At 37.3% G+C, this 19,058-nt stretch overlaps 2 protein-coding genes across 2 annotated transcripts; one reads left to right on the top strand and one right to left on the bottom strand.

Annotated features, from left to right (window-relative positions):
• The first annotated feature begins 667 nt into the window (after window positions 1–667).
• LOC145894137 (phosphoglucomutase-1-like) lies at window positions 668–2,690 on the top strand. The gene has a single exon (XM_082982610.1). It carries the CDS (start codon window positions 701–703, stop codon window positions 2,372–2,374), a length of 1,674 nt encoding a protein of 557 aa, XP_082838736.1. The 5' UTR covers window positions 668–700; the 3' UTR covers window positions 2,375–2,690.
• Window positions 2,691–2,865: 175 nt separating this feature from the next.
• Window positions 2,866–16,828, bottom strand: LOC145893868 (uncharacterized). Its single transcript, XM_082982238.1, has 15 exons — window positions 16,785–16,828; window positions 15,680–15,807; window positions 15,267–15,458; window positions 15,033–15,094; window positions 8,717–14,747; window positions 8,406–8,461; window positions 8,223–8,293; window positions 7,685–7,719; window positions 6,457–6,497; window positions 6,217–6,254; window positions 5,703–5,853; window positions 5,046–5,221; window positions 4,449–4,632; window positions 3,990–4,099; window positions 2,866–3,774 (listed from the first exon to the last, which is right to left on the bottom strand). Exons 1-15 carry the CDS (start codon window positions 16,826–16,828, stop codon window positions 3,594–3,596), a joined length of 7,500 nt encoding a protein of 2,499 aa, XP_082838364.1. The 3' UTR covers window positions 2,866–3,593.
• Window positions 16,829–19,058: the final 2,230 nt, after the last annotated feature.

Here is a 19,058-nt window from a genome sequence, read left to right as displayed (position 1 = left end):
TTTTGGTAAAACTTACGTGACCCACGCTGTCTTATTAACTTGGCTGCGCTTTCTTCGTTTTGGTGTTCAAACGTACATTTGACCAAGCTCCGTGGCTCACTCGTAAACAGCACTGTGGCCATGCACCGGGCCATGGCCCACAGGTTGAGAAACGCTGTGATATTTTAAAACACTTTTCATTCAAAAAGTGACTGAAGTGTGACGAGTGCCGGTGTTTGCGGTCACGTCAGTGCTTGTAGTGAAGAACTGACTGGCGCGTGGAAATTCGCACGTTTAACGTAGTTACTGCGTGTAACCGGTCCGACAAGTTCTGTTGCTGGAGTGGAAAGGATGTAGAGATCTGATTAAAAAATAGTTTATCCTCTTATCTCGTTTATTATAAGCGCCTCGTATAAAAATATATATGCTACGCGAAAGTATTGTGTTTGTTGGGTAATTGTACTGCTTGTGTTGTGTTGTTAAGTTGGCAACAGAGTTGTTTATGTTTGCGCATCAAAAAAGCACGTTTTCATTTTTGCGCTATTTTATTTTTAATTATTTTTCTTAGTTGTTATTTTAATCATAAAAATTGCATTTGATTGATAGAGAAAATGTGAAAATATGTATTTTCTGGTAAAGACAATGGGAAAATAAATATACAACTGTGATTTTTTTATTGCACAGAATTGAAATTTAAAAGTACAAATTCTTATTGTGTACAATGGATATTGAGGAGGTTGCAACCACTGCTTATGATGATCAAAAACCAGGTACAAGTGGATTGAGGAAAGGAACCCAAGTTTTCATGAATAAACCCAACTACACACAAAACTTTGTTCAGTCGATTCTCGAAAGTGCTGGCGATATAAAGGGGTGCACTCTAGTGGTCGGAGGTGATGGAAGATTTTATATGAAAACAGCTGTTGATTTAATCATCAAGATGGCGGCAGCCAATGGTGTTGGAAAACTTGTGATTGGCCAATCTGGGGTTTTGTCGACTCCTGCTGTCTCTTGTCTCATCCGTAAGCACGAAGCTGTAGGTGGAATAATACTGACAGCCAGTCACAACCCTGGTGGACCTGATGCTGACTTTGGAATTAAGTTTAATACGTCCAACGGTGGCCCAGCACCATCTAGTGTTACAGACAAGATTTATGCAATTTCCAAGTCATTGAAATCATACAAAACATGCCCTAATCTGTGCATTGACTTTGACCAAGTTGCAAGGCATAACTGCACAATCAATGGAGCTAATTTTCAAGTGGAAGTAGTCAGTAGTGTACAGGATTATGTCGAAATGATGAAAAACATCTTTAACTTTCCTACTATCAAAGCATTTTTGCAAGAAAGCAATGTTAAATTGAGGTTTGATTCCCTTCATGGCGTTGTGGGACCTTATGCCAAGAAGATAGTTTGTGAGGAACTTGGAGCCAACCCAGATTCAGTAATCCACTCTACTCCTCTGGAAGACTTTGGTGGTGGCCACCCAGATCCAAATCTCACTTATGCAGCTGATCTTATGAATGAGATGAAAAAGGGTCTGCATGATTTTGGTGTTGCATTTGATGGTGATGGGGATCGTAACATGATTATTGGAAAAAATGGATTTTTTGTCTCACCGTGTGATTCTTTGGCTGTGATTGCTGCTAACCATAGATCAATACCATACTTTGTACAAAACCAGATGACTGGTTTTGCTCGAAGCATGCCCACTAGTGGTGCTTTAGACCTTGTTGCTAAAGGACTTGGTTTACCATTTTATGAGGTGCCTACAGGTTGGAAATTTTTTGGTAACCTGATGGATTCCAGCAAAATAGCCTTGTGTGGAGAAGAAAGCTTTGGGACCGGTTCGGACCACATCAGGGAGAAAGATGGTATGTGGGCCGCACTGGCATGGCTCTCAATTCTTGCCAACACAAAGAAGTCGGTGGAAGAAGTCATCACGAACCACTGGAAGACCTACGGGAGAAATTGCTTTACCAGATATGATTATGAACAAGTGGACACTGCTGCAGCCAATCAAATGATGGAAATCCTCACCAAAGCCATAGATGACAAATCGCTTGTCGGTCAAACCCTTGCTGGCGCTGGAAAATCCTACACTGTTCAGTTAATGGACAATTACCGTTATGAGGATCCCATCGATAAAACTGTTACGGAAAAGCAAGGTATTCGTGTTATTTTCACTGATGGTTCTAGAATTATCTTCAGGCTCAGTGGAACTGGCAGAAGTGGTGCAACAATTCGAATGTACGTAGACAGCTATCTTAACAAGGAGGATCCAACTTTGGATGCAGCAGCTGCTGATGTATTGAAGCCTCTTGTGGAAATTGCATTGCAAGTATCTCAAATCCCACAGCTGACAGGAAGAAATGGTCCGACCGTTATTACATAGAGACATTTTATTATGTGCATGTACATGCTATGTATAGTATTTATATGAACAGTACACATATTAGAATGGTACATGAACTATTTGGCCCTTTTTCTTATAGTAATGTTAATAGTCAAAGTAGGTATGTCTTTAACATGCACATAAGTTACATCTGTGCTATTATTTTGTACATATGTACTACTATATTTATTATGCACTTTGGTCATACAGTACACTGTTGCAGTCATTTAACCATAAAATGTTGTCAAAACAAAGCAATATACATGACTGATGGTGCATACATGATAACCTCCTGTATTGGTGTTAAACATTAACTAATGCGTTTCTGTATCCAACTGTATTTTTGCCTTATGTTTGTATACATTACACAAGGTATTATCGACTGAGATTAATTCCGAATAGTCGACCTGTGAAATATATGGAAAGTTCACTAAAACAGTGTGTACGTGTGTTTCTTGAGTTTAATGAACTTCAGTCCTTCTTTGCAAACAGTTAAATCATTCACTGAAACACTGGCAAAAGAGTATATTTCGCCAAATGAAACAAAATGCGTTGTATAACAGTCCGCAAAAAAGTGAAATAAGAAAAACATGAGAATGTACCATGCAGATAGAAACTTCACAGCAAAAAAGGTTACTGTGACAACTATTTCATTGGATAATACAAGAAAAGGGGATTTTGAAATGCCAGCAACTATGAGAAAAATTTTATTGTTCAAATTATCCCCACATTCAACTTGACTGACATAAGGCACTGAACTCACAAGTTCGTGTAATGTGGTGGTACAAGCCACAGCGGTTATACCTGGGAAAAAATGCATTTTCCCAGCTTACATATAACAAAAACATGTCTCACAGTGGAACAAACGCAAGGGGCACTTTTAAACAGCGCCAAACATGATAACAACAAATCACACTGAGATTTGATCATCGGCGCTTTGCTGCTGGTTAAACTTACTTTAGTAGAAACCTTAGTTTCGATCCTACATTTCCAAAATACAAGATAATATTAATATAACGTTGAAACCCTAGTTTCAATCTAACTTTTCTAGCACCAAATACAACACCCAAACCAATGCAACTAAACATATATATGGGCAAAAAAAACATGGAAAGTTATGGAAAAAAATCTCTTATGCAAAAAAATTGATGTTGTTCGCTTGATGTCACGTAAATATTTTTTCAATCTGCCTCTGTATGACCACCAACCCTTCCATAATTCACTTCATGTTTGCCGTTGCCTCGTCGCATATTTTCACAAGCTCAGCATTCTCCTTTAGAGTATTTTCTAATTGTTTCTCGAGCGAGACAACAGTCATTTGTTCTTTCTTGATGCGGGCTTCCATTGCACTCACACGCCTCTGAGCATCACCATTCACATCTCTCATTTCTGAGTTCAACCTGCAAAAAGAGATGAAATTTTAATTCAAAACACCTGACTCAACGTTGCAAGTTAAAATAATGCCGGATAAAAATATAACACTTTCAAACTGAGTCAGTTCAATTATGCAAGATCACAAATTGCCTTGTGGGATTAATTTTCTTAAAAACCCACAGCGCAAAAGTCACATGCCATTGTTGAGATATCTTTCCTTTTTTTGCCATGTATGACTTACCTGGCTATAGCGGTGTCACCCTCCTTCTTTAAACTTGTATATTTGGTCATCGTTGATTTGAACAAAGCAGCTTTCTGTTTGTACTTCACTTGAAGTTCATCATCATAGGCCTATTGACATTAGTACCAGGTAAATGATTATAACAAGTTTAATTAAATGTACCTTGAGTAGCAGTGATATGTAGCAAGGTATACTCAGTGGATATGATAAAAAGGCATTACTTAACGTATAGCTTTACTATAATTTATACTTTACCGGAATAAAAATGCAAGGTTAAGAATAGATCATAGGAACATAACTCACGGCTTTGTAAATCTTTAGGACAAAAAATATAGCCAATATACTGCAATTTGCATTGACTATCATTGTTACAAATGATTATCACATCAGCTATACGGGTTATATTGTTCATCGAAAATTTTATAGGAATGTTGGAACAAACAAAAGGAAAATCTTAACCTTTTTGTGAGCAATCAGAGTTGTCATAAGTTTGTTGTTACGTCTGTAATAATCCCCGAACATGCTGACGAACGAGGAAAACTCCTTTAACGAATTTTCATGTTGCGACTCTGCGGCATCGACTTCAGCGTCGTAGAAACTGTCTTTGTTTTTAAACTCTTTGCTCGCAGTTTCGTTGATGCAACTACACAAAAGTAAACACAAAACAATGTAACTAATGCTTGTCTCAGCCCATGTGTGCCCAAACTTTTTCATGAGGGCCAATTTTAATTGATCAAAGATGCCCAAGGGCCAGCATAACTGCTTTACCTACCTACATTTTTTTAGAATATTTATTTAAATTAAAAAAGCCTTATCCAATCTTTGGCAAGCCATGTGCAACACAATTTAAAACCAAAGTCACGGGCCACATGAAATACTATGGCAGGGCACATTTTGCCCGTGGGCCACACTTTGGGCACCCCTGCCTTAGCCCAAGTGAATCAATTGACACATTGAAAAACGATTAATCAGAAGAGATGCTTTTCAAAACTGTGCGTGTTTTATTAATCACTTTTGCCAGTTAAAATATACTATGCAGTAACACTCAGGACTAACTTTGATTCTTCTATTCGTTTCAACAAATCTGCTTCCAGTTTTTTCATTCGTTTGTTTTCCTCATCAAGATTCTTTGTACTTTCCGAAACCAATTCTTCATATTCTTCCTGCGTGTATCGACGACCACTAGATTCCACTTCACTTCTCACAGCAGAATACGTGGTTTTGGGACGATCCTAAGGGACAATAACGCCGTGAAAACTGGAGTCTGGAAATATTAAGTCTTCTAATAGAAATGTAATATTCATATTTCTGGCTTTTTTCTCTTTCCATTTCTGTTGTTTTTATTTATTTTCTTTCCTACTTGTCACATTCATTTTGTTCGTTAAAAATATAAATCTAAGTTTGTCGCAAAAATTTCAGGTTAATTTTGCCCAGCGGTCAGGAGTCGGAGGACTTAATAACCTCCAAGGTTTCATTGGAGGCGATGCTATTTACATGCAAAATAAAATTATTTGTCATCATTAAAAGGACTACAAAAATATTGGAATACACTGTTTCTCTTTAAGGCTGACCAAAGCAGTGACCAATACGTTCAGTAACAAAACTTCCCAAAAATATTTTTTTACTGTACTCTAATTTTGTCTTAAAGAAAAAGACACAACAACTATGGTTTTGGCATGCATAAAAATTGTCAATTGCATAAAAATGACCAACCTCTACTCTTGGGCTAAGACTGAGGTCGAGCAACTTTGCTGTTGGTGTTTCAATACTGTTCCACGACCCTTCTTGTTCATTGAAAATATTTTGCGTCAAGCGTGTAGCAGCGGGGTGAAGATGGGTTGGTTCATATGACGTCATGTTTCCACTAAAATTTGTAAAACAGGAATTGTTCGAAAGTTGCAGAACGCTGATCTTTCTACCACAGCATATAATGTTATACGCTTGAATACCTTCCAATGTGATTTAGCACCTTATGATACAATGTGGGCTACACAAATGCTCTTATGTAAAGCATATGGTTTTGTAAAGCTAGTTCCGTGCTACAGCTATCAGCTGCACTGATAAGACCTAATGGTTTGCACTGCCATCTGCAGCTAAATGATACTTCGGGTTTTGTTTGCAAAACTTTCACTGCAACTGCATTTTACACGACAAATTAAATTTAAAAAGCAAGTTTAAGAAGAGCAGGACTCAATAGAAAACATGTGAAAATTGTGAATTAACTTACATATCTCCGGGTATTTCCCTTTTGTTTTTGGATATTATCTGAAAATCACAATTTTACTTATTTTTTGAATTTAGAAAACTCAGGAAATAAAATAACTCTGGGGCAGATGGAAAACCAACCATGAAATCAAAACCTACTTCCAGGTGTGCCTATTTACCACCAACTTATTAAACTTTACCAAAAAATGTGTTCTATTTTTTAACTTTGAACTGGAACGTCAAGTAAAACACAATTACTTACTTCTGATGATTGAGGTGGAAAATTCGATCCATTTTCTACTTCTGCAAAGTTATTACATTTGTGTTGTTGCAATAATTACTGGTACACAATTACTCTGCTAAGTAACAATGCAATAAAATAACTATTAGCAAAGTATATAAAGCAACTTGCAATTAAAGATCTACTTGTTAAACAAACTGAAACATGCACCCATTATGCCCAGTAACCTAATCTAAACACAAGGATTAGTTCTACCATGTACATAAAAGCCAAGTAAACATAAAAACTTGACTGGCTCCTAATTTAACAAACATCATGAAGCATGGTAGTAAGTTGTACATATGACGAATAACATCAAAAACGAAGCGATAGCATTTCCCCTAACTCGAACGGATCACATAAAAGCTTGTCTGGCAAAAGTTTTCCCATAAGGTTTAAAATCTAGTAGAAACGCACAATACACAGGGCAATTACATTCACTCGAACTGAATCTTATTCAAGTCAGGTGCTGTACACGATACAATAAGCCCTATCCACTCCAGTGCCTTTACAACAAAAGGCATGGCGACAACCGACACACAAGAGCAAACAATGAAGTGAGCTACAGGCCACATTTTAAACTATCATCATTCAGTCACTGCCCTCTCCCTTTGGACAAGATTGGAGCATGAAGGAGAAGGCAAGGTGGAGTTAAGTAAATAACTCCTACAAAGGTAACGTGTACGGGTAAATGTAATTTGGAAAGTAATGTTGGGGAATGTGATGAGATGGCCACTTGCACTTCTAACAGCTATGGCTTGTCTTGTCTTTGGTATTACCATGGCAACCAGTCTGGTAGTAATACTGGATCTAGTTCCAACTTATCTATGGTTTTCCCTCGCATACACATTTCAATTTATGTTTTTACTAAATGTCAATGATAATATTGGTGATAAACCACTTGTTTTTCATTAATAATGCCAATTTTTAGAAACATTCCCAAAAGTCTGCATTCCCAATAACTTATTCAGTTGAATTCAAAATTTATATAACCGTTATATTTGTATATTCACTACATGAAAGCTGTTGTAATCATCAACAATTTAAAGTTTTTAGCATCAAGACTACATGGATTTAAGTGACAAAAACCACTGATTTTGCCCCAAACAGAAGCACACCAAACAGAACCCTTGCAGATGCAACTCACGTAACTTTCTAATTTAAAATAAAACAAGAATGTACACGAATAAAGTTACAACTAAAGACTTACCTCCATCAAATGCAATCATGTTGTCAAGCAGTGACCTGCAAAATAGTGTTTTGTTCATGTTCCTTGATCATTTTCTCTGTTATAATCGGTCTAATGTATATTGTACTTACCGTTGCAGAGACTTAATGCTCCATTAACAGAGTATTTACAGTAATCAATCCACATTTAACTGCGCTTAGTTGTATACGGTACAAAAGCATTTAATGTTTGAACGAGTAATGAGTATTACATTACTAAGTAGACACATTTGCAATCAAATTTTACACCTTTCAAAATCAGATAACAGGCGACAAAAACTAGGTTTGGTAACCAATGAAAAAAACTACATTCAGGAATATAAAATTGTACAAACATTATTTCTACTAAACTAAAGGTGAAATAACAGAGCAAATACTGCCCGAAAAATTGTTTATGTACTTTACTTGCTACTGCTAGATGGGTACCATACGTTTTTTTATACAAACAGCCAAAAATGAAAACAAAAAAAAACATTATATCACTCCATAGCTGGAATATTTGTGAGAACTCTTTGACAAACCTTTTTTGTACCAGAGGATCAAACTGTACATACAGCGACTGTTTCTTCAACAACGATTCTTGTGGTGCATCCTGCACAAAAACTAACATTTGTTTACCTGTATTGCAAGTGGGAAACCACCAGTAGGTACTTTCATGGTTAATGATTGTCAAACTTGCAAACTAAAATGCACAAAAGTCTTACGTCTTGCTTTTTCCACAGTTCCTCCCATCCAGTCAGGTTTTGTTCAGATTCGAAAACTGAAAAAAATTAAGTTAAAATATTTTGAAACAAAATACAGAGTTTTGTGATGCTAACAAGAAAACTAATACAATCAAAATTGGTCTAAATCACAATTCAGTGACTTTTTGTACAAATATATTGAGTTTTGAGAGCAATAATATTTTTACACTAGAAATAAATGCAAGTGAAATGGTGTAAATACAATTTAAATGTTTTTTTGTGAAACTGCAAATATTAACCACCAATTTATATTCATCGATATCTTGACATACTTTCATCAGCAGGCTTAAATTCATCATCATCACCATCACCATCATTGCCTCCCCCGATTAGTGTCTCCTGTGTCAGGGTGTCGTCGAGATGGTTTTGAAGAACAGTATCTTCTGTTGTCCTATCATTATCTGTAGGGGTATTAGTATTCTCTGTTGGTGCATCTGGATCGTTTTCAAGAGCTTTTGAGCTTTTAAAAGGATCAAAGTTTGGGTCATCGAACTGGCTGAAGTCCATTGTGTATCCTCCTTTTGGAACAGAAATGTCTTCCTCATTAGTAACAGCATGAGGTACAGCTTTCTTTAATACCCTTTTAGACTTCTTGTTTGATGTCTTTTTTGCAGGAGACGCTTTGTTATCTGCTGCAACTTCGGTTTCATCAACATCATCAGTCTGACGAACTGTTGATGGTGGGTTAAGTTCTTCACTTAGTTTGGTTGTTTCGTCATTGGATAAACCCTTGTTTGTTTTGAAAGGATCATAATTGGGATCATCAAACTGGCTGAAATCAATTGAATATGCTCCCTTTGGTGGAGGAATGTCATCTGCATCATCACCAACTTCACTTGGTGGTGGAGACTTTTTAACAAACTTCTTCTGTTTCTTTTTAAATGATTTCTTGGGCACAACAGCTTTAGTTTTTTCATTTGCTTCTTTTTCCTCAATAGCTGAATCAACAGTCGCAGCTTGCTCTGCATTAGCAGGCAAGTTTGATGATTCATCATTCAATATTGCTTTGTTTGTTTTAAAAGGATCAAAGTTTGGATCTTCGAACTGACTGAAGTCAACTGAGTATGCTCCTTTTGATGAAGAAATATCTTCATTATCATCATCCTGTACATCAACCGCTTTTGGAGACATTTTCTTTTTTTGTTTTGGCTTGGATGACTGTTTTTTAGGAGTTGATTTCTTTTCAGCAGCGCTTTCTGTTTCAGGGAGAGGTACAGATTCTGTGGCTGCATTTACTTGTGAACTCTCTTCATTGGACAAACCTTTCCCAGTTCTGAAAGGGTCATAATTGGGATCATCAAACTGGCTGAAATCAATTGAATAAGCTCCCTTTGGTGGAGGAATGTCATCTGCATCAACTCCAACTTCACTTGGTGGTGGAGACTTTTTTACAAACTTCTGTTTCTTCTTTAATGATTTCTTTGGCGTGGTCCTTTTAGTTTTTGCTTCCTTAACTTTTTCTTCAAGTGTGGAATCAACAGTCTTAGTTTGTTCAGCATTAGCAGGTAATTTTAATGATTCATCATTCGATATTGCTTTATTTGTTTTGAAAGGATCAAAATTTGGATCTTCGAACTGACTGAAGTCAACTGAGTATGCTCCTTTTGGTGGAGAAATATCTTCGTTATCATCATCCTGTACATCAACCACATTTGGAGACATTTTCTCTTTTTGGTTTTGCTTAGTCGGTTCAAGTTTAGGTGAAGTTGGTACTTTTTCATCAGCACTTTCTGCTACAGGGAGAGGCATAGGTTCTGTGGCTATACTTACTTGTGAAGCCTCTGCATTGGACAAACCTTTTCCAGTTTTAAATGGATCAAAATTAGGATCATCAAACTGGTTGAAATCAATGGAATAAGCTCCCTTTGATGGATGTTGGTCATCTTCAACCCCTATTTCAGCTGTGAGAGCAGTTTCCACAGTTTTTTTCTTCTTTTTCTTCAACCAAGGTTTGGGCACTTGTTTCTTGTTAGTTTTTGGAGCAGAATTTGATTCAGTTGATTTTTTGTCAGCTTTTTTATCAGTTGATTGTAAATCTTTATTCCTGGCATCTTTGTCAGGTTTTTCTAACTTGAGTTGGGCATTTTCTTCTCGCTTAGGCATATTATCCATTTCAGTCTGAGGCATTTCTTCGATCTCCACCTGCTCCTGCAATGTTGGACCTTCGTTGGATAAACTTTTTGTGGTTTTAAAAGGGTCGTAGTTGGGATCGTCAAACTGGCTGAAATCAATGGAATAAGCTCCCTTTGATGGAGGTTGGTCTTCTTCAGCTCCTATTTTAGCTGATGGAGCAGTTTCCACAGTTTTTTTCTTCTTTTTCTTTAACCAAGGTTTGGCCACTTCTTTCTTATTGGGTTTTGGAGCAGAAATTGCTTCAGTGCATTGATTGTCAACTTCTTTATCAGCAAGTTGTAAATCTTCACTGTTGGCATTTTTGTCAGGTTTTCCAGATTCAAGTTGAATGTTTTCCTCTTTCAGTGGTTTATGATCCAACTCACCCTGGGGCATCACAGTCGAAGGGGTTTCTTCGATCTCCACCGGCTCCTGCAGTGTCGGACCTTCATTGGACAAACTTTTTGTGGTTTTGAAAGGGTCATAGTTAGGGTCGTCAAACTGGCTGAAATCAATCGAGTAGGAACCCTTGGATATAGAAATATCACCAGTTTCACCATCTGGGGTTTCAACAACCTGTTCTGTCACTTTGGGTTTCGATTTTTTTACAGTTGTTTTTTCTTTGCTTCCTGGAACTTTTTTACCTGGCGACTTTTTAGGTATTTTATCTTTTTCCTCTGCATTTGTTGGCTGAACTGCTGTTTGGCCACCAACACCTGTTTTGGTCTGAAATGGATCAAAATTGGGATCATCAAATTTGTCAAAGTCGATTGAGTACGCTCCTTTAGCTGGCAGAGGTTCATCATTTTCTACAGCTACTTCATTTACTTCCGGACTGGGCATATCTTGTATGTGACTGATGGCAACATCTGGTTCTGGTAAGAACGTTTTTCCTGCAGACAAATCAGTTTCCACACTACTGATTTCTTGAGGAAGGACATCTTCACTTTTGGCTGCAGACTCATCCAATGACAGTCCCTTATTTGTTTTAAAAGGATCAAAATCTGGGTCATCAAACTTACTGTAGTCGATGGAATAGGCACCTGTTGATGCTGGAGGTGAGTCTGTATCTATATCTTGTTCTGTGACAACCTGGGCAAGCATCTGCATAGTATTTTCTGTTACTGTACTTTCAGGATGTGCATTTGTACCAATAACATTGTCTACAGAAAGTTCTGAGGCCAAGAGAGTTTCAGTGCTTTTTATTTGAGAAACACATGAAGAGACAGTATTGGAGACATCAGACTTTACTTCAAACAATGGCTCTTGAACTTTGGATGGCTCTTCACTGGAAACAAGCACATCTACAAGCACTTGAGTAGGAGAAATTTGACTTTTTACTTCCCTGCTCACCAAAACCTCAGGTTCAGGTTCACGGTCATATGTTGCTGCATTGCTATTAATATTTTCCTTTCCATCCAAGGACAAACTATGGCTTAATCTTGCACTGGTATCCAGGACTGCTGAACTTTCGTTAGACAAACCTTTTCCACTTTTAAAGGGGTCAAAATTTGGGTCATCAAATTTGCTCAAGTCAAAAGAATATGCACCCTTTGGCTCAGAAATCTCTTCTGTCACATTTGTTTCATGTCGGAGCTGTGGTTGTGGTGACGTTAACTTGTCTATCACATCTGCATTTTCCTTTGGTGATGGGGTTTTTGTAACTTGTGGCATTAGCTCTTCGATCAGAGTACCACTGTTTTGCTGATCGAGACCTTCAACATTTACTGGTGTACTTTCAATTAAACGAATATCTTCATTGCTCAGGGCTCTGGTAGTCTGAAATGGATCAAAGTTGGGATCATCAAATTTACCGAAGTCTACAGAGTATGCTCCCTTTGGATGTAACAGTGTTTCAACTTCTTCTTGTATTTCAGGACTTTTGCTCTGTGTATCTTCTGTGAGACTAGTTGTATGTGAAGAGTCATGCAATCCTTCTGCTTTGAATTCACTAACCACGGATGTACCCTCTTCTATTGATTCTGATATGGCATTTTTGCAAGTTAACACATCTCCATCTGAATTAATACTGTCCTTGTTTAAGGTTTTTGCATTAATGGAATCCATCAAATTATCAATATTTTGCATATCTTTATAATCTGTTTCAGCTATTGAAACTTTCATGATTGGTTCATTATTACTAACTGCACTTTTAGTCTGAAACGGATCGAAATTTGGGTCATCAAAATCTATAGTATAGGCTCCCCTTGGAGGAGGTAAAGAGTTTTCCTTGTCATGTTCTTCATCAACTTTCTCATCTTCCAAATGTTGCGTTTCTTGTGTATTAGGTGCTACAGTCTTTAATATTGGTTGAACATGTGGCAGGTCGTCTTGGTGAGATGCTTCAACTAATGGGTCAAAATCTGCGAGGTGTACATTTATTTTTGTCTCTGGTGATGTTGAAGAGTTTTGGCCATCTAACATACCCGTTTTATCTAACACACCCGTTTTACTTGTCAGTATCTCATCTTCAAGAACATTTTCATCGCTGGGCAGATTTTCAGAAACAGTATCCTTAATGCTGGACTGTTTGCATTGAAGAGAAGTATTTTGGGAATCCCCAATTTCAACAGATGTCTTATCATGGGTTGTGTGATCCCCAGAATCATGTTCACTGACAGGTAAACTTTGTTCTAGGTTTGATACAGGAATAAATGGTCCATCACCATTCTCAAGGACAATTTCCACATCTTTTTCATGTGTTGGGGAATTACCCACAGCCTGCTTGGTGGCGAAAGGATCAAATTTAGGGTCATCAAACTTATTTAAGTCAATAGTATAAGACCCTATGGAAATGGCAACACTTTCCTGTTCTTCAATCAATGGACTTGGACCTTGTTTTTCAATCTTCTTCGATTTGGACTTTGGTGACATTTCAGTTGTGGTATTTAGGTTTTGCTTTTCTTGCAGCACATTGTTTTTTGGCTTTTCTGGTATATTATCAACAGCTTTTACGCCTGCCTTGGGTTCATTTTCAATACCGCCATCAACACTTGGTGTTTGATTGGTGGGTTCTGCAACAGGTTCATGATTGTAGTCAACAAATTCACCACTTGCTTCAAAAAACAAATCAGCTTGGTTGTCCATGTTTTCAACAGTCACTGGTCTTGGTTTGCTTTGTTCCACAGAAGCAAATAAACTACCTCCAACATCTGTTGATTCTGGAGGCCCAGAGAATTTTGCTTTCATAGGAGTACCAGTTTTTTCTTCCAACTTCATACCAGAAAACATGGACAACAAATCGTCTTCAATATTCACACTTTTTGTAACAATTGGTGGACTGGGAATAATATTACATTCTATTGTTGGTGTATTTTCCTCCACTGAGCCAGGATGTAAAAAAGAATCATCATCTGGTGACAAGGAGGAGGGGGTTTCTGGATTAAAATTCAGACTATTGTCTTCTAAAGTTGCACGACTAGTAAGAGTACCACTTGATGTCGGTGTGTCACCATCTGTATCTGGTTGCGCCAGTGGAGCATTAGGTGAAGTTTGATCTGATACTAATTTGCTGGAAAAGGGATCAAACTCACTGAAGGTTATGTCAGCTTCTGGAGTCAGAAATGGTGTGCTGTCCAGTGATGTGGCATTGGACAGGGCACTTGGCAAGACAAGGTTAGGCAGTGTGTCTTTGTACGATTCACTATTTATGGCAGCATCAGAGTCAGGGTCATCAGTTTCTACTTTATTAGAATTGCACATTACTTTGGCAATATTTGTAACTGGTTTCTCAGTAATTGCATCTTTGGCAGCATTGTTATAGCTAGTTTCAAGTCCAAGACCTGCAGCACTCACTTCATTTGTTTTAGTCACTTTTAAACTTTCGTTTACTTTGCCGGCTTTTTCTGAGCCACTCTGTTCAGTTTTGATATTTTTTTCTTCTTTTTGTACCGGTGCTGTGCTTGAATTTCCATCAGAGTTTTCGGTATTGATTTTGTTGCCACTGGCTTTGGGTAAATAATGCAAGGTGTGTTCAACAGGTTGACCTTCAGCATCAAAATCGATGACGCAAAATGCACTACCATCTGACAGCCTACGGACGTTGTCATTTTCAGCTACAGTGGAAAGCAATGCATTGGATGGACTTGCTTGGGAGGCAATACTAAGCCCTCCAAGGGCAGAAAGACAGTCTTCCAGTGGGTCTTTAGGCAAAGGTTTTTTATCAAATTTATCAGGTGTTTGATGTTCAACCTGAAAACATGTATATATTGAAATACAAATACTCTAAAACAACTGAAATGTAATAGTCCAGGGCTTTTTTGTTTGTGTGACCCCTTTATTGGTAGCCCACAGCATAATGATAATAAAACAACCCAACTCGAGTCACAGCCCACAGTTTAAGGAGTGCTGCACTAGTACACAGATATTAAACACAAATTATATTTGAGGATCTTTTTACGAAAAGGATTTTGTATGAACATCCAAGGCAAAACTATTCAAAAATTGTTCCAGTGCCACAATTTGACTGCAACTTACGTGGTATGTATTGTCCAAAGCTGTAACACAGAGTGTATCACATTCACTTGCACAGCTTTGATCTGTGAACATTAAGAAAGATAGAAATAATTGTAATGGGCTTGTACACTTTAATAAGGCAACAGCTTTCATCAATTCCACCATGTGTTTGCATACATACAATTACAACTTCCAATAACTTTACTTTTTAAATTTAACTGATGAAAACACAGTAATCCGTGTTTTGTAACACACCTGTTATAGTAAGTTTGTCATTGCTTGCCCTTAGTGTTTGATCTCCACCATCTATAGCAGTTATATAACATGACTGTAATGCAGTGTTGGATGTTACTGTGTTTTCGTCACTTGGATAACCATTTTCATTTTCCAACGACATGATACCAAGATCTCCACCCAAGTTAAGAACAAGCTGGTTAAGAACAGCACCTGCAACATATGTGTACATGTAAAAAATGTTTTGGGAATTTTTTGACAAATTACTTCCTCAAGCATTTATTGATTTTGGATTTTAAAAAGGCCAAACAAACACTAATGTTAAAAAATTAAATACATCAAAATGTTGATGAGTAAAGATAAAAACATGGCAAATAAAGGGAAACTTACAGCTTACAATAAAAAACTTACGTAAAAAGCAACGTATAACCTACTTGTTTTTTGATCAGTTATTGGTTTTACTGGTTGAGAGGCACTTGGCAGATAGAACGAGTCATCTCCAGAAGAGGTATCAGAGTTCGACAGTGCTGCATAGGCTTTAGATGGGAGAGAATCAGCAGATCTGTTAATCAAATAGAGATAATGCACATGGATTTCATTATGCAATCTTCTTAAACACAACATGCAACTGTAAAACAAACCAAACCTCATCAAATTTCAATAAAAAGTGCTGAACAACACTCCAGATGTGCTAATAGTTAGGGTTCCTTCCCGGGAATGTCTCGACGGGATATTCCCGGGATTTCTCGACAATATTCCGTTCCCGAATCCCGGGAATTTTGATTTCACTTCCCGGGAATATGGCAACAAAGCAAAATAGATTAAGAAGTAAATAAATTTTCCTTTTTTTGCTTTTTTGGATCCTATGAATCAAAATGATGACCCTATTTTGTGTTTTTCAATCAGTTTTATGGCGGAAACTTACACTATAAAAGACGTTGGTACGCATTTGTAAGCACAACGTAAAAATTTTTTAGGACGCAACCTAGCGGTACAAAAATTCTGTTTATTTTTTTTACGTTTTATAGCTTAACTTTGGCGAATGTGATATTACTTGACGGGAACTTGCTAAAGTAAATGTTTGCGGGTGTAATAGACAAATTTTAGTCGTTTAAATAATGCAATTATGCACGAAAAAAATGCCAATTTTTTTGTCGGGATCCCGGGAAATTTTTTTTTCATTTCCCGAATCCCGGGAAGTAAAAAATCCGGGAAATAGAGGAACCCTAGTCTACAGTTGACAACAAGGGCATAAAATTGCAAGACAACTATAAAATGGTTATAAATTCATTTTAATGTAAAAAGCATGCAAGAAAACATTCAACTGTGACACAAACCTTTGCAAAACAGTGACACAATCTGTTGTTGTGGTGTGACCAGAATACAACTGCAATAACAATGTGACAGTTCAACACAAAACACTAAGCCCAGTCGAAAAAGCACTTGGTCAACAAGATGATCAATGCCAAACCAGATTGAACATGCCTTGAAGAAAACCTAGCTTCTGTGACCAAAAGGAAAACAAATAAAAAATTGTACCTCTGCCCTTTGCCACTGACCACTTTCTTTAATTTTTTGAACATTTTGCACTTGTTGTCTACGTAGTGCTGAATAATTTACATAATATTTTTAAATTCAGATGTACGAAAAAAAACATTAAAGCTTTATTCGATCAAAGATTGTTTTAAAAAATATTGCGTGAAAAAAAACACTAACCTGAAAGTAACACATAGCTCATTAAGTTTCTGCTTTTTATCCGATGAGCGTAAACTATCTATACGATTGTCTGTGATAATTGCTTACATTTTCTACATGTTCTTTAATGGTGATCGGTAGGCAAAGGTGTACAAAAACTCACCAAGTAGGTTCCAAACTTTTTAGATTGACGGTTTATGGCTAACCTATGGGGGCGATGTTTTGAAAAAATAACTTTCCACAGGATAGCTCTTTTACAACGGCATTGAAGCGCCTTGCTGCAAGGTAGTGCCTGGGCCTTCGGCCTTGGGGCTGGAATTTGGCAATCTCCTTTCTTATGGTTTCGAACTAATCAATCTTCCAATTTGTACTTATTGTTCAATATTATTCTTACCAAGTGCCAATATGAAGACACACAAGGCAGGCAATGTTAACTTCAATCTTTTTCACATAACCAGTTTATATGGCAACCTATAGAGTATAGAAAGCCAGGCACAGCACTTTCAAAAGCAAACCATGGTCAAAGAGGAAATGGCCGCGCCAGTCAGGCGTGTGAAACAACGTTGTACAACATACATTAAAGGTAAAGCACATTGGCGGTGACATGGTCAGACTTGGGTCAACGCCAGCACAGCAGATGATATACTGGAAACTACACACAACACAACGACCAATTTGGCTTTAGTGGCATAACAATATTATACCTTTATGCATCAATTAGTTTTGTTAATAATGAATTCGTTGCAGTAACTATGTTGCCGCAAGATAGCTTAAACCAGCAAGGTAGAAATGTCTGACAATTTGTTTTTGAAAACAAAACAATTATTTTATAAAACAGTCCGATACGTTCCAATAGGTCTGTAGCCCATTAAAAATATATTCGTGACCAACTTGTGGAGATGGCCCACAATTTCCGAATCACTTTTGGCAAGAAACAGAGCGGAGCTTTTGAACAGGAGAAGGAGTGCGGAGCCAAATGCATCTTTGGCCTGCGGTTGCATGTGTAAAGGGGGCTGAGCACCGCACTTCAAAAGGGTCCCGCAGTTTACCGTTGAAACCCAAAAAGGCCATCGCCGAGACAATAAAATCTTTCCACACGGCCCCACTATTTGTACCTACGGTTATGTACGTAACTCTTTTTCCAAAAACTTTTTTTACCTTTTGAGATATGAAAATACACATGAACTTAGATATCCTGTGGTTTTAAGAACTATAATTCCTTTTACTGCATCCTGTAATATACTCAAATGTTCTGTCACACTGTAACTAAATTCAGAATGAAACTGGTTGGCGAGTATATAAAATAAGCACATCTGTTCTCTCACCATAACCAAACTATCCAAAATTACAATGACTCATCAGCAAAAAAGAATCATGTATAAAAAAGGGACCAGATTTTTAAATGTAAAAGCAGGACTTGAACCCGCACTGCTCGTTCACGTGGTTTCCGGATTCGCGTGGTTTGCGTATTTACAGAAGCCCCTGAAAATACTGTGGTTTTCACTCGGAAGTACGTTTCTGTTTTGTGCTTGACGCGAAAATGGTTAACATGGTGGTGCCACAAAACATTGTGCACCCCTGTAGTGTTACATTCCCCCTAAACCAGCTTTTACAACATTTCATCTTTACGTTGCTCACAACTAGAACCTGATTTGTTGATAATAACTTAAAAAAACGTCATGCTATTGCGGAAAGAAAAGTAGTATTACAATTATTCTGTTCTGCTGGCACAAATAAACGTATTTTTTCTGCACCGACGTAACTTTAAGCCTCGTTGCATGGGAGGCAATAAGTCGGACGTTTAATTGTGTCAGAAGAACAGATTAATTAAAATGCAATATGTCTAGCGACAACACGAACACAAGAAAAAAAGGAGTATTTGTTTAAGAGCAGCTTTAATTTTGTTATGAAGATACAAAATACCAATTTGTCATGGAGCTATTTAGAAAATATCATAACCTAAAACACAACTTATTTTGTACAAGAGAAAACCCTCTGTAACATCACAGTGGCATAAAAAATTAAATAAGTTTAAGCACAGAATGGAGATAAAACGGAAAGGTACTGCTTTACAAACTGTAACTGCAACCCACCGTAAAACAAACGATATGCTGTAAC

The sequence above is a fragment of the Ascidia mentula genome, chromosome 3 (genome assembly GCF_947561715.1).
Source record: "Ascidia mentula chromosome 3, kaAscMent1.1, whole genome shotgun sequence".
Lineage (NCBI taxonomy): Eukaryota > Metazoa > Chordata > Ascidiacea > Phlebobranchia > Ascidiidae > Ascidia > Ascidia mentula.
Note: the sequence above shows the minus strand (reverse complement) of the source record. Positions and strands in the feature narration are given on the sequence as shown.